Source organism: Trachurus japonicus, chromosome 12 (assembly GCF_045865225.1).
Source record: "Trachurus japonicus isolate A0001 chromosome 12, Traja_1.0".
NCBI classification, from domain to species: domain Eukaryota; kingdom Metazoa; phylum Chordata; class Actinopteri; order Carangiformes; family Carangidae; genus Trachurus; species Trachurus japonicus.
Genome location: NC_140918.1, coordinates 19004267 through 19021104, shown reverse-complemented (window position 1 = coordinate 19021104; position 16838 = coordinate 19004267). Strand labels below are relative to the sequence as shown.

General features: G+C 41.7%; 1 protein-coding gene across 5 annotated transcripts in view; it reads right to left on the bottom strand.

The window, feature by feature from the left end:
• The window catches only part of sh2d3ca (SH2 domain containing 3Ca), a 61483-nt gene that overhangs the window by 13061 nt on the left and 31584 nt on the right, over positions 1 to 16838 (bottom strand). For all 5 annotated transcript variants that reach the window (XM_085793730.1, XM_085793729.1, XM_085793731.1 and 2 more), the window contains one exon: positions 1058 to 1186. In XM_085793730.1, coding sequence (XP_085649856.1) covers positions 1058 to 1186 — 129 coding nt within the window. The remainder of the gene's footprint in view (positions 1 to 1057; positions 1187 to 16838) is intronic.

Below are 16838 nucleotides of genomic sequence, written 5' to 3'. Positions count from 1 at the left end.
CAGTGTGTGTGTGTGGGCGCAGGTCTCTTGTTGTGTGTGTCTCCATGTCTTAGTCACCAGCTGTGAAATCCAATTGCGTACATCAGCAACACGTGCAGCTGTCTGTTTGGCAGAGTTTCCCTCCTTCTGAACGCTAAAGCAATTTCTACTGAGCTGTGACAGATGATGGGATTCATTAATCAGTGTCATTCTGTGTGTAAAGCATTTAAACTGTGCTTTCAAAGCCAGAGATTTTGGCCAAGTAATCGCTCAACTAATACTATTGGTTGACAACCGCGTCAGCCCACACAGAAATACTATTATGTTTGGACTTTTATCTCAATTAGTTCTGTTTTTTATTTTATTTTTTTTATCTATTATGATTTGAAATAGAAAATGCAGCAGCAATACATCATTTTCAGAATGCAATTATTTATATAGTTTCATTTGAAGCTTTTCTGTCATCTTCAGTGGGTTTCTCAAGAACAAGACATGAAATTTGGGTTATTTTTAGGTGTGAAAATCAGCTGTTTTAGATGGAGCACAATAATCTTGGTTTGGTTTAATCAAAACACACAATGTAAAACCAACTCATCATCATCATCATCATCACTTCCCTGGGCTCCAATGTCTTTAATTGACTTGTTTTGTTGAAATCTCCAAAGATACTTCATTTAAAATATGATTAAGCTTTCTCCCATAATCCTTTGACATTAATGACTTCAACAATTAATCATCAACTACTGATTATATCAGAAGGGATTCATTTTCTGTAGATCAACTAATAATGTCTGTGTTTTTTGAGGACTTTCATAAAGTTGTCTGCAAAAGGCTTTCTGCATGCAAGTCTGATTGTGTGTGTGTGTGTGTGTGTGTGTGTGTCCATTGCGACACACTGACTGTACACAGGCTGTGTTTTACCTCAAGGGTTTATTGCCTTGGAAAGTATGCGTGTATCCATCTGTTCCTAAACATCCACTGAGGACTTCCAATGTCACGATTGGCACAATCTGCTCCACTGTGCATGTGTGCTGTTTATACAGTGTTCCATACAGTGTGTGTGTGTGTGTGTGTGTACCTCTCTGGGTATGTGTCCATGGTACCAGCCATGGCTCCTGATGTCAGCAGGGCTCAGTTTCAGCTCCTCCTCCAGCTCCTTGCGAAGTTTCTCGGGAGGAGACTCCAGCAGGTACTTCTCCTTGGAGAACTGCAGCAAGTAAACAAGCAGAGGAAAACAAGACATCAGTGGGAGCGGATTTACACCACAGTGTCACGAAATGTAGCTGCTACAGCGTCTTCACATGGAAACAGACCATAGATAAGATGCACACTCCATATTCATCTTTTATTTATTCGGGTAAATCCCGTGGATAATAGGATCTGAGCTCCAGAGAGGATTTGAGAACTTAAATATATATAGAAACGCACATTTTACAGTACAAGAAGCAGTTTAATAGAAGTAGAATAATGAGGTAAAATACATGTGTGATGGTTGGTGTCATTTGCACAGATACACACACATGCGCAGAGATATACACCTGTGTTACAGAAGGCATCACCGCAGGGGAGCAACAGCATTGTGTGCAGCCCTCCACACTCACTCAGGCACACACACACACACACACACACTCACATACTCAGATACAAGAGCCAATCCAATCGACCCTGACCTGATTACTAAGACGTAGAAATCATCATGAGTAAGCTCTTATTGTTCTCATGAACTGTGGAGACCCAGCTTTAGCATTTGATTGTGGTCACTCAGGATGGCTCATAATAACACACACTCTCACACAATTCGTACACTCAACACGCACAAGCAAACGGATCAGATTTCAGATTTGAAAGCATCGCATTTCTTTTTGCACAAAGAATGGCACTCGGGGGCTGTGAAACATGAAAATAAATGCCTATTTACCTACAAATACTGCACAATCCAGTGTGTGTGTGATGATTAAAACCCCATCAGTCAAGTTTCTTGGCAGATATCAGCACCTAGTTCGACTGAATCCATAATAACAATATGAAAAGTGAATAAAAACCATTAACTGCTTTTACATTGACTTCAGTATCCCGGTTTTGTGTTTGAGCATGTAAGAACCATATCCCGAATTTGATCAAAATCGGGATAACCATCAAAACCAGGATACTGAAGTCCATGTAAACACAATCAATGATATATAAATGTTTGAAAATCTGAATTTGTTGTATGTTAAGAACTCTATATTCTCCCAAAGTGAGTTTGTGTTTATGTATCAGATGTACTCGAGTACTATTTGCTTAGGTAAGGAAAGGAATTCCCACACGGGGACTTGGATGTTATGTGGAGACGCTAGAACAACCGGTGATTGTGGAAAGATTGAGTTCAGATAGATGATCTTAGATGAGGCAAAAAGAGGACACACAGGCACGCACGCACACACAAATATACACAAAATACAGAAATCCACACAGGAATAAACAGAGAAAGGAAATCATCTTGACTCTGCCAATATGAAGAGAAATGAGACCGGAGACCAAAATAAACAGTAAACAGCCTTGTCGCTAAGGCCAGCCTGTCGTTCCTCCTAATATTTTCCTTCAATCTCTCTCTCTTTCTCTCTCTCTCTCTGTTTAGCTCAGGCTGTTTTTACTCGGTCGCACTCTTTTCCCTCTTGCCCACAGTTCATCTCCCTCTCTCCCTCCATCATCCCTCACAATTATAAAGTTTCAGTAAGTCATCAGACTGTTGTTGAATTAGTGCCACAGACAGACAGACAGATAGAGGGAGGGAGGGAGATAGAGAAAGAGGAGAGGAGATGGTGTGAAAAAGCATGGGAAACTGTGATGATCCCTGTTTGCAGAGTGCGTTCCCACCTGCCAGCTTTTGCGTGTGTATGTGTGTTTGTGTTTGTGTGTGTGTGTGATATGAGGAGACTACAAGAGCCAAACAATCGATCTTATCATCTCCAGGTCACTGCAAGATGAAATTATTAACTTCCTCCTCTCCCTGCTCCTCTCCTCTCCTCTCCTCTCCCCTTCTCTTCTCTTCTCCAATCCCCTGGGGAGGATGGGAGGAATATCGCCATGGAGGCTCACTCTCCCAGATTAGATTTGAGGTGTGTGAGTGTACGCGTGTGTGTGTGTGTGCGAAGGGGAGAAGAGGCCAATAAAAGAGCAGAGGGGTCAAGTGTGCAGTTATTGCTTTTCCTTGTCTCCGTGGAAACCTAGCAGAGGCCGGCCTGCCACTGAACCGATGCTCAACAATGAACTTGGTGTGTACGTGTGTGTGTGGGGTGTGTGTGTGTGTGTGTGTGTGTATGAAGGGTTATGGGGCAAATTGAAATGTCAGTGGGGCTCTATTTATGATACGGTTCAAGAAATAGACTGACATCAGAGGGGACACACTGACAGAGAGACGGAAATACAGACACACAATAAAAAGTGCTTTGACAAGGACAAACAACGACACGCAAAGATCTGCTTTGTTATATCCTAACATGTAAAGGGCATAAACAGTGTCAATCTTACACACACACATACACATACACTGGTGGCCATCTATCTGAATCCATCCCAAGTACAGACTAGAGTATGAGGCTATTTGTACAGCTTTGTTGTGCTGTTTCACTGTTGGGAAACATCTTTCTCTCACAGCCCTCAACATAAGTAGCTACAGACACTGTGTAAGTGTGTGTATGTGTGTGCGACAAGGGAAAACGAGGATGAAGTAAAGACTCAAGAGCTCAGGAGTGAAGAGGGTGAAGGATAGAAAATATTTCCAGTGGTGACAAAAAGGGGGGAGACGCATAGTGGAGGAAGTACAATGGGAGACGTTTACAAAGACCCAGATATTACCACTCTGGTTACAATGAGCAGGTCTGTGCCACTGTTATGCCCTCGCTATGCTGAGTCCTTGGTTGGCATAGCAACATATCATCATATTTGTTGGGCTGTGTACAGTGTTGTTGCCATCTTTCAACAACTACAGGGACAATAACTCCACTTACTGTGTACTACTATTACTACTACTTCTACTACTGCTGCTGCGGTTCTTATTCACAGTGATTCTGCTGCTACTATTAGATCTATTTATAATAACCAAATGACTGTATAGGATTTACTTATATTAGGCACAAATATAAGCTTTATTGCGTACGTACATCATTGTTAGCACTACTACTGCCACAGTCTCTATTACTACAATCAGCTGCTCTCTACTGCTACAATGAGTAGTCTAAGTATGCATCTACGTATCTACTCTTTCAATAACCATTATGATCATAATAGCTACTGCTGTTACTACTACAACTGTAATATCAGTGTTACCGCAAATACGATTTGTACTATCAGCACTAGTATACCCCAGGCAAATGCAAGACTACTAATACTTATATGGCTAGTAGTATCATCTAATCACAGTCATTTCTATAACTTCTATTATTACCACCACTACCACTGCTGTTATTATGGGTAGTGTTACTCCTACATAGATTGCATTCATGCTTTTCATCATCTTGTCGACCTCTTCTATTTTCACTCTCTTATATAAAGGGCTCATTCATATAACGCTTAAAAGAGTTCCACATATATAAAGTTTATTACTACTACAAATAGGATTTCGGCTGGTCTACCGTTGGTGATAGTATTACCCTGCCATCTATAACTTCTATTGCCCTTATATTTAGTTTTACGATTCTCTCCATTTCTCCTTGTGCAGCTACTTCTGCCGTTATTACTGTAACTGTAACCTTTTGCTATTTATACTATTCTTCATATGCATAAGCACTGGCAGAGAAAACACTAACATAGAAGTACAGATGTGAGCTGGCTCCACTTGTTACTTTATTGTATATTTCATGTCAGTGTACAAGCATAGACTCATATTTCATTGGAGAGACGTGCATGTCGACAGCGCGGATTCATCAACACAACAGTCATGTAGAGCAGCATAAAAAAAACCCCATCAGATCAAAACAAAGAAACCAACAGTTTTACGAAATCGACAGACAGATAGACAGACAGACAGACAGACAGCGGAGGAGCAGCAGAAGCAGCTCAAGACAGACAAAACAAAACAACCAGAATACATAAAGACAAGACATCAGACATTCAGGAAGGCACAGACGCAGACAGACAGACAGACAAGAGAAACTCATTAATGTAGACAGAGAGGCAGACGCGCAGGAAGACAGGTAGCCCATTAGCAGATGAGAGAGTTTAGGCAATTTAGCAGCTGATGCAGGACTTTGCTTTCCCAGGGGGGTGAAGAGAGGAAAAGAGATTGGTGTGTGTGTGTGTGTGTGTGGGTGTGCACTCACCCATGTAGTGCATATGTCTGATTTCCAAATGGGTAGCACTATTAATGGATGGAGCTCTATTTTAGGTGAGGGCTGAGTCGGGGAGAAAGTAAAGTAACACCAGGCTACCAAAGCAGAGAGCCTGTTTAAGATCAAGGTGCGTTTAGATGTTTCCACTCTAACAGGGGAGTCGTATATAGTTTGAATGGATACATGATGGGAGTCAGGAAACACGCTATAGACGCTGGAGGTGGTGTGTGTGTGTGAGTGTGTGAATATGAGTTATAGATAACAGCACAGTGTGATCCATCACCTAATTTACACCAACATGCACTCGGGCTCCTTCCCCTCGCAGCGAGCCAATTAGGCGGATTCGTCTCATGACATCACCGCACCCCTCCCTCCCCGGGTGAAAATTGACACTGCTATCACCCAGCATCAGAGAGAGAAAAAAACGGACCACCCAACAGGAAAATAAATGAAAGGGATGATAATGGGGAGAAATTCTCAATATATGCACATATTTATACATATATAATACACTCACACTCACAACAACTAGCTTGTTGTTGACTGTGTGAGATTCTTGATTTTGTCTTGTTGTCTGCTCTATGCTGAATTGGTTACCCCTCTGTTGTTTTTACTTTGTCCAGTTTGCATGCTTGTATATTCTTTTCAGCACAACTTTGAAAGCAGAGTTAACAATTGCACAACACAGTTAATGAACACGATTATTCAATCAGACAATGTCAGTGATCCTCCATTTAGGATTTAACTTTGAGTTCCGTAATTGTTTAACAGCAGAAACATCCTCATCAATGCATGCGGAGGAAATATTATTTCTTAAGGCCAGGTATTCAAAATGCACAACACAGAAAGGTAGAAGTGTTAACTGTGGCACAAATCAGCGTGTTGTTGTTTGCTTTTGAACTAGTTTGTTTGCTAATTCTTGCAGAAGGAGCACAAAGCCAAGTACCTTGAGCGGTGTAAAAGGGATGTGACTAAAAACAAACAACTCCAAGAGCGACGGTGTGAATGAGAAATGAAATGGAAGATAATTGCTGACAAGTATGAAAACCTGCAGGGAAAACAGACAGAAGTCTCCGTCATTTACCAGCACGGATGCAAAGTGAAAGAAACAGGGAGAGAGAGAGAGAGAGAGAACGCATTCCAATGAAAACAAAACAAAAAAAAAAGAGAGGAATGCATTCTAAACAGACTGCAGCACTCAGATCTAAGCTCATGTCAGAATGCACCTTCTTTCTTTTTCAGCTCGTGGGCTAGCCTCTAACCCCGTTGTCATGGTAACACCCTGAGTGGTGGTGGTGGTGGCAGTGGGGGTAGGAAAAGGGGCTGGGTTGAGGGTGGGGGCCTGGTTGGAGTGTGTATGTGTGTGTGTGTCTGAGGTGAGGGGTCCAATTGTTGAGGAAACCTCGCTATCCCTTGATCTGGCTTCTCTTTCGCCTCCTCTCTGCCCCCCCCCCTTCAACTCTATGTCTCCTCTCTTTTGGGGGAGATAGAGAGCAGGATTATTGCACACAGGCCCTCGAATCCTCCTATCTCCCATTACACACCCACGCACACACAGGCATGCACACATTATAGGGGTTTGTATATACGTACGAGGGCCAATATCACCCCTCTCCAGAATGCTGTAATCCCTCTGCGCCCTCCAGCCTGGTTTCCACTGTTATATTCACACAGGTTCACACGGGTATAATGGGCTTTTAGGCACATGTAAAACGATACGAGCAGTAGAGGGAGTGTTGGTAACATTAAACTTTTTATATTTACACCCCTGATTTTTTTTCCTCAGAAAGGTGAGCCTAGCTTTGAGTCCGAGCTAATGAAAGTGCTCTTTTCATTGCATTTTTCATTTGGCGTGTCCAATAATGGTCTGTATGTGTGTTCGGGCCACACGGTGGAGTGTTGGAACTTGTGCTTTTGAATGATTAAGTGCCAAAGGTGCATTAGTGAGTCGGTCTAACAATTACGCTGAGGCAAAATGCCAAAGACAGGAGGAATTGGTGCAGATAGAGGCTAAAATGGGGTGCATGTCTTTAAGTTATTACACCGGCATTCTTAGTAAAATTCTGCTCAGGTCCTAAGAAATTGCAGGTCATGGTTTTGAACTGTTTTTGGATTCAGGCTGAACTCAACCTCTGGCCGAGCTTCTGCAGCGAACTCCGTTTAAGAAGTCTGGCAATGCCCCCGATTTAATACCACATGACCTTTTGATGGAACAAGGGCCATTTTATGGTAAACTGATTTAGCACTTTTCCACCTTTGAAGAAAAGTGTTTACAAATCACATCTCTTCCACACACACATTCAACACTTTTTAGAGTCAGATATCAACAGCAAAGCAAACATTCAACTTCTTAAAGAGGCATTTTTCTTTTAGTTATTAGTAGTGGGTGATGCTGCTACAACATGCAAGGTGAGGTTGACATGACAACACACTGCAGAGGTTGTTACTTGGCTGATTCTTTTCAACCCTCAGTCGTATGATTGTGAAGTTAAGTTACCACATAAACACACTGTACATGAGATTAAGGCCACGCTTGTTCCATCTGCTTCTATATGTATTAATTCAACTTTATTTATCTTTGACAAACTGAGATTTGAAGGTAATTATTGCAAACATTTGAAACAATAATAATCAGAGACCTGTTAAAGTAATTAAAGACTCATTAAAGGAGCCGCCCTTGACTGATTTTATAACCCTCATGCATATTCATATAAACATAGCTTCTATCTAATCCTTCACATCCCCCATTGCTGTAGATGAATAGGAAGGTGAAAAAGAAGAAAATCTGACACGTGATAAAATTATATCTGTGTGTGTAGATAAGAAGGAAACATAAGTGAACAACATACATGAAAATAACTGTGCTGATGTGTCATATGATCAGAGAGCATCAGACAAGCCGCTACTCCTTTTATACAATGACAGTGACGACATGTACAGAGACAGGGAGCGAATATGAGACTGATGACAGTGACCTTTTACCCCCCTCTCCCTCCCCTCTCCACACACACACACACACACACACACACACACACAAACACACACCGTATGGCATTCACCCTTTCAGGCAGCTGGATGCCTATATATTTATATAGAGACAGAAATACACACATACGCATTCACACACACAGTGATACAGTGCACTGGTGCGAGCTGTCAGTCAGTGTGGTGTCAGAGCAGAGACCCCCTGGATTGAGTGACAGCTGGTGGACAGGATATGACATCCACCTACACTCCCACTGAGACTGCACACAGCACAGTGCCTCTCCGCATCACACGGCTCCACTCTCTTTCCTGAAACTGCGCTCTTTCCCTCCTGCTGCACACTTTTTGCTTTCTGCATCAGCTCTGTCACTCTCTCTTTCTTCAGTTTTGGATGGGAATTTTTTGCAAAGTGTGCGTGTGTGTTGGGGGGGACAGGGGGGGGTCACTCTCATCGCTGTCAGATGAGAACACCCATGTGCGGAAGTCAAAGCAAATGCGAACGTGTGCGAAACAGTCATCTGCTGCACGGTGGCACAGCTTCTGGTGCACTTCAACGCATTAAGAATCAAGAAGGAGCTCTGTTTGGTTGGTAGCGTTTTAAAGCTGAGTAACTGTATGTATCTGCTGACACACAATTGTAATGGAATGACCTCCCATTGTGTCGCCTTATGTCAGCAGTGAAGTATGAATGGAGGTCACTACTATAAAATCAAAACAACAAAGTCCATAAATACACACAATGGCAAGAAAAAGTATGTGGCCTTTAGAATTTCCTAGTTTTCTGCATTAATTGCTTTGCTTTCCATTGCAGGCCTGAAGTTTGCCCCTCCACAACACTAATGGGAGAATCATTTGTGGATTGATGAAACTAAGATTTTATTTTATTTCATTTTTTTATATATATATATTTTGTACGTATGGTGTAAAAATGGCACTGCATACCAGCATGTTTGCTGCCTCAAGGCCTGGACAGTTTGCCATCATCAAGGGCAAAATGACTTCCAAAGTTTACCAAGGCATCCTACAGATGTCAGGGTGGCTGTCCACCAGCTGAAGCTTGGTAGAAGTTGTGTGATGCAGTAGGACAATGACCCTAAACACTGAAGTAAATCTACTACCTAGATCATCTAGAGTAGCTTCAAAAAAAAAGAAAATCCATCTTTGGGAGTGGCCCAGTCAGAGCCCAGGCCTGACTCCAATAGGGATACTGTGGAATGACCTCCAGAGAGCCGTTCACACCAGACATCCTGAGAACATGGCTCAGCTGAAGTAGTTCTGTAAGGACCAATGGTCCAAAATTCATCCTGAGTGTTGTGCAGTTCTGATCTGCAACTACAGGAAACGTTTGGTGGAGGTTATTGCTGCCAAAGGAGCATAAAACCAGTTATTAAATCCAAGGGTTCACTTACTTTTTCCACCTGCACTTGTGAATGTTTAATGGACATCTTCAATAAAGACATGAAATATTATAATTGTTTGTGAGGTATTAGATTAAGCACATTGTGTTTGTTTATACTTATGACTTAGATGTAGATTGGATCACATTAAACGGCCAATTAGTGCAGAAAACTAAAAGATTCCAAATCTTGATTCTTGCCACTGTATATAGTATATATATCTTTCTTCTCTATGGAGCTAACATTAAATACATTGTTGTTATAAAATGCATGTTTTTGCAACGTTTTCACCTCCTGTCCACACAAAGCTGGTGTTTTTGAGCACCACAAACATAGACAGTCCGGGGGTGTGTTGTAGTCTGGATGGGCGTCAATAGAGACCTTTATGAAACGATGATGTAGACGCCCACGGCTGCTCCCTGATTGGCTCTCATCAGCCTCGACTACCAGCGGTGAAAGCAACGCGGATAATGAAATAAAGACGGTCACTGATCTTGTTGTCTTTGCAAGCAGCTGTGGATGTGGCCAGTTCTCTCCGTCTTTCTCCGTCTGTCCTTATCTGACTCTGCCATTCATATTTTAATGTCTCTTCCTCTGTGACTCACCTGGTTTCCTGCTTTTTGTCTCTGGCTCAAAGACTTGTACAGTACTAAAGCATTTCCTCTTCCTGCCCCCTTCTCTCTAATCAACCTGGTGAAACATCTATCAGCACTTTGATGAGAGGACCATTACTGAGAGTGAAATACAACAAGAGTGTGTGTGTATGTGTGTGTCTGTGTGTATCAGTGTGCATGTCATCACGGCCAAAGATATATGCTGACAATTAGCTGCCTGAAGGGGTGAATGTCCTCTCTGTGTGTGACACTGCCGCCATTTGTGTTTGAGTGTGTCCTTATTATGTACGTATAGACAACGCTGGCGCTCTTGTGAAATGTATTGTATCTTTCCAGGTTCATTTGTGTTGTTTCTTTGGATCTGTTGAGTGTGTGTGTGTGCACATGACAGCGCTGTCAGTGGCGATGAGAAGGAAAACAAAGCAAAAAGTAACCTAGACATCACAGGGATGACAGAAAAAACATTTTCATCCTCACAAACACGAACACATTCGCACTCAGATATAAATACACACGACGTGCTGATGATACACGCGGAGACACACACTCGGGCACACACGCACACACACAAAGGAGCGGAGAAGACTTTAATGATGTTTGACTGTTAAGTACGACTCCAGACTGCACTCCTCTCCCTCGCCTCCTAACCCCACGGTTTCTCTGCTAAACAGGCCTGTAGGCTACACACTTCTGTCTCTCTCCCTCACTCTCTCTCTCTCTTATACACACACATACACACACACACAGACAGAAGAGTGAGGAGAGTAAACAACCATTTTCCCACAGCATCCACGCAGACAGAAACCCCACAAATGTAACACGCACGGCAAACACAAAAATAGCACGCACAAAAAGCCTGCACAAGGATACACACAAAAAGGTACAAACACACACCGTTACAAATGAGTGTGTGCGTAGGTAAAAATAGAGGTGAGAGCGTTCCATTATGCTCAGGGTGATGATAACATGTTTAGTCATTAAAGAAACAGACTGTAGTGTTGATGTCACCCAGATACTGATGAGAGATTACACAGATTCAATTAGGCATTTCTCTGGATGAAATGAGATAGCTTGCTTGAACCTAATTCAATTCAAATTACTTTAATACTTCTACTAATGACAGAGCAATGTAGTCGCACACATTGCGTTGCTGTAACTGGATACACATACAAATTTGATAAAGACATATTCACAGTTTAATTGCGAGGACTCGCCCAGTGAGGGTAGATAGATGACTAAGGGGTTGAGTCTTATCAAAGCTATTAAGCTTTTAAAGGCTTTGGAAATCTGTTTTGTTTGGGGTCGTATGAACACTTTGGGGCATTTCATATGAAAGACTTCCAAGTTGCAACGCCCTCTGGTGCATGAGTGAAATTTGAATCTAAGGTTGATGACAGATGTTTTGTTTAGCAATTTAAATTTGAAGAGGCACTTAAATGTCCTTACAAAGTAAAAAAAGAAAACTATTTGAAAAAGATATAATGACTGTTTTCTTCTTCTGCATGACAGGCATTAAATGGCTTTGTGTTGGAATAAAGACCAATAAAAAAAAAAATAACACAAAAAAGTGAATAAAAACTATGGCTCGTCTACTTTTGCAGGCTCTTTTTTTGTTTATATCACTAATAAATACTAACATAAAGCGTCGACAGCTTTAAGAAACACCAGAAAACTGTTCTTGGTTAACTTTTTTAAGAATAAGATTAGCTATTATGGTATGGTGTCATAATACAGTGTTTGACTGTAGACATCCGTTATCCACCACACACACACATAGTATACAAGCACACATGTCCGCACCCCACTCCCTTACTGTCGAGTCAGCGATGCCACACCTATAGATGCTGTTGCCATGGTAACGCCATAGTCTGCATGCCCCAGCTGGTGTTTCCCTAAGGAAAAATAAATGTATGTGTGTGTGTGTGTGTGGTGTGAGAGAGACAGGGATAGGTTAATGTGCCCCATGTGTGCTTTGCTCTGTCATGTGCAGTGAGGTGTACTGAAGAGGAAAACATGGCTGGTTGGGAGCAGTTATCATGGTATTGTGTTTTGTGTATGATTTTGTGTGTGTGTGTGTGTGTGTGTGTGTGTGTGGTTGTGTGATCTTTTTCCGTAGCACTCCTATATCAGTCATCAGTTTTCCCTATGGGCCAGTTGGGTGGTAGAGTAGTTCACCTCAGGACTCATTTAAAAACAAAAGGCACAGACGATACACACAACAAATGAATGGAGATAAAGAAACACAAAACCCTTTACATCCTTTACTCTGCCAAGAATCTAAAGCCAGAATGTGAACTCCGTCCAAATTAATCACAATCTGATAGTAAAAACCACAACAATAGCTGAAAACAAAGTCATGGAGCCCCACCAGAGTTTACAAGCGCGGCCCACTCAAAAACACAGCTTTTTGCCATTTTATTTGCAATGACTCATGCTTTAAATTTACACACATTACAGTGTGTGGTGACCTGGGTTCCTGCCAGCGTGGCTGAGAGGATTTGGGACAAGCACAACATTTAGCAGTCGTGTCTCCAGCTGTTCCGTTTTGTTGACTGGAGCATCACTCGGCACAGGAACTTCAACAGAAAACATTCAGCCAACACAGAACCAAGGGGTTTATAGACTTGTATGAATGTCTAACATAATTATGGTTCCGTCACAGGTCTGCCAATAGCTAACTCACCATTGTGCGATTATGTGGTATTGTGTCGTTTTCTGTCTATGTTGAATCACAGGAAAAAGCATGTTTGATATGAGAACATTAGACTGACAAAGACATGAACTCAACAACATTGTACGCAAATGGAAGAACACAAATAAAACAGGTACTACCCACACAGTACAACATCTGTAGCATTACTAGTCATAAAATCTTTTCAAATACTTCCTTTGTTTATCAAATTTCCTTCAGGACATTTGAACCTGACAATTGACAATCATCACAGCTACATGTTAAACCAGCCAGAAACCAAACCACAGAGGATAATTCAAACTCTGGTAGTGCCACACTACCGAGAGCCAAGTTGCATGGGGTACTCAGAAAGCATTAAGAAATGTTGATCTCAGTGTTTCTGGCTCTGCAACTGCATGTAGCTGGGTCCCTGTCATTGTTTCTTAAAGGCAGCAAACAGTGTGAGAAGTTTGACACTTTTCATGCACCATGTGACCAAACACCTAAACTGGGTGTGAGACCAACAAGCATCAATACACACAGTGGCTATCTTTCATTACTTGTGCACACTAAGTAATTATATTATAGAGTATATCTCTGGCACTGTCTTATATTCTGGAAACTTTTCCAAAAACAGTATAATGACTGCATTAACCTGGCCCGACCCTGCACATCTTTAACTGCTACTGGCTGGTCCGAGCTCAGATTAAGTTTTGCTGTTCAATCACTGCAATTCTGCCTCTCTGTGCCTCGCATCCTTCACCTCCCTCACCGCAGAGCAATTTATAGACCGCTATGATGTGTATACACACACGCACACGCACACGCCTGACTCATCATATGGCTTTCCTTTACCTCACTGCTTTATTTTTTCCCACTGCTTTTCATTCACTATCCAAACACCAAAGCTATTCTCTCCACCTCTTAGCTTTCCTCTTGACGTGTTGTCTTCTTTATTTGAGTGGTTACTCGTCATGTTCTCTGGTTTTCTCGTTCACCTCCTCAGCCTTTGACACATCCACCTGTTTTTTCCAGGTAGCGCTGAGAAGGTTTGAGATAAGATAAGAAAATGGGTGGAGGGAGGTGGGTTGTCTCATTTCCTCTTTTCTAACCAGCATCACAGCTGATCTGTCTGTCTTACCTCTTTACTCTCTTTCCTCATTTGTACTTGTTTACAACGCCGATTCATTACATCGCATTTTCACGTTCTCCGCCTCCATTCTTTTATCCCTAATCATCTCAGCCTCTCTTCTCTTCACTGTCAGTTCATCTCTCGCTCCATCCCTCCTCGCGCTCTAACCTGCCATCTCTCAACCACATATCATATCATTCCCCCACTGTGTGCACATTCCCTCACCGATCCACTCAGCCGTTCTGTCAGTGTGTAGTTGTTTGCGTGCGCCAGTGTGTGTTGACGCCGCACAACAGCAGAGGCATCACCTTGTTCCATCAGCAAAACGCTGATAGACAGACACAGCAGAGAGGCGGAGGAGAGGGAAGGAAATGGAAATTAAGCATTTACTCAAACACATGGTATATAAATGATTGTTTTTCTGTAGTTGTTAACTGAATAAGTATGTTATCTCTGTTTACAATACATACTGGCCTTCTCTCTGCTCTATTCATATAACAGCAGCTCAATCTGTCATCACATAATTGTCTGTTCCTATTGTTTTGAAATCGGCTCCATAAATAATCCCAGTATTCTACTATTATACATGTAGTCTCTTAACTGCCCTTCCTCAATCTTGGCTCCATTTCCCTCATGGTAAAGTTTTTTTTTTCTTCTTGTCTTTAATTGAAACTGGAGCTGTTGGTGTCCATGACACCCAGGACCAGCTGGGACAGCTGAAAGATGCTTTAGGGGGTTTATTCACTCGGCTGGAAATACATATCTAACGTTTCATTTTGGCAGCTCAGAGAGATGCTTGCGAGGGGGTTGAAAGTGAAAGTGTCATGACTGTCAGCAAACTGAAAAAGTACTATTTCTAAATATGACTTCATTGTGACTAACAGGGTAATTATGGTGTGTTAACTCAGTGTCCAGTCACAATAACACACCTTTTTTCAGCTTGATGTCAATATTTCTTTTAAAAAGACAGAATACTATCAACTACACACACACACGCACAATCCCTAAGGGCTGTGGCACTCGCTGTCATCCTCACCTCTCTGGGTTGAATCATTAATGGTTAATTTGTAGGCTTTTGGGGGTAAAAGGTCATCACCCTGATGGATGGAAGGTCTAAGGAGTCGTCAATACTTCAAAGCTTCCTCTGTATATACCTACATATAAGCTACAGCACGCTGCACACACCCACGCACACACATCCATTCCTTACTTGCCATTTCACTGCGAGCCACTACCATTACCATCCATACTAGTACCATCTATCTTGACAGTGACAGGTGTGAAGGGAAAACCACAAACCCACAATGCATTTCTCCCATGCAGTTAAACAGGATCGGGACAAAAAGGGAGGCAGCAGTTGAAGGACAGGCAGCAGAGAGAGGCAAAATGAGAGGTGGGGGTTGGTGAAGAGGGAGAAGAGGCCTCTGGTTGGTTAAAATTATAATAGTCATCTATCTCTCTCAATGGCCGATGATTTTAGGAGTGATGCTATAACAGGCAGCAGTGAGTATCTTCCATTGTTTGACCAAATGACAAACTGAGCAAATCGGACTGGGTCTTTGTTTTGATGATAACAATAAAATACCACTATAAAAGTTCAAATGTAGCAAATTGTATTGTCTACATTGAATTAAAATTGTACTGTGCATATAATATAGCATTAATTCTATTAATATTTTACTTGAACAAAGGCTGAGGCCTAAAATGCAGCCTTGTTACTATGGATACAAAGTCATATGGTGACACAGCATCTAATTAATTAATCAATGAGTGACAGCAGAGAATTAATCAGCTTTACTGGCTGTTACGCAGCCAAGAGACAGGATGTAAATACAAACAAGGCCGCTCTCAGACAAACACAATCATATCTTTTGATGTTTTTTTTGTTCCACTTTTCCTTTACACACAAAATTAATTCAACTGTGATATAGTCCCAATTTATGACCGAATATTCTGCACTGAAGAGCAAATTGCTAAGGTTCAACTTTAAGCTGTCAGTGAAAGTCAACTGGGACCAAGTCAGGATTCAATGGCCTCTGACAGCAAGTAGATTTTACCACCAACAGTCTATGCAGAGCCTGAGGAGGTGACTGTTTCCAAAATCTGCTGCAAGTCTGCAGTCTGCACACAAATACTTTGTGACTGCATGTGGAGTAGCTTAGCAAACCACTCTTTTTGGATGTTGTGTTTCCCAGAAGACATTTTAGGAAAGTTTTGGGAAATCCCTGAATCTTCTATGTTTTCTCTACTTGCTTAAACAAGAGTAACATGAGAATATAAACAGTATATCTTTTCTCATGTTACTCTTGCATAAGCAGTTATATCACTCCCGCCGATAGTTCGTTAGCTTGACTCAGAGCGATAGATATAACATTTAACATTTATTTAACATGTTATATCTATCGCTCTGGCTTGACTTAGCTATGGTAGTTAGCATCTGCCCAAAACTTAAAAGAAATTTACCTTCCAGCAATTCCAGCAGTTGTTGGAAGATGATGTGTGGACATAAATACTGTATGTCTTTCAGGTATCTGTGTGCTCTGATTTAAAGCAACATTATTTAGCCAGGGAAGGTTAGCTTAGCCTAGAAAAAGACTGGAGGCAACAGGACTTGAAGTTGCCAGAAAACAAGTAAAAAAAAAACCCTTTTCAATATGATTTCAGGATATTCTGGTCACAATTTTGAGAGACCCCCCAACAAGGTATTTTTCCACAATAAACACATTACAGATACAAAGTGTGCCATGTCTG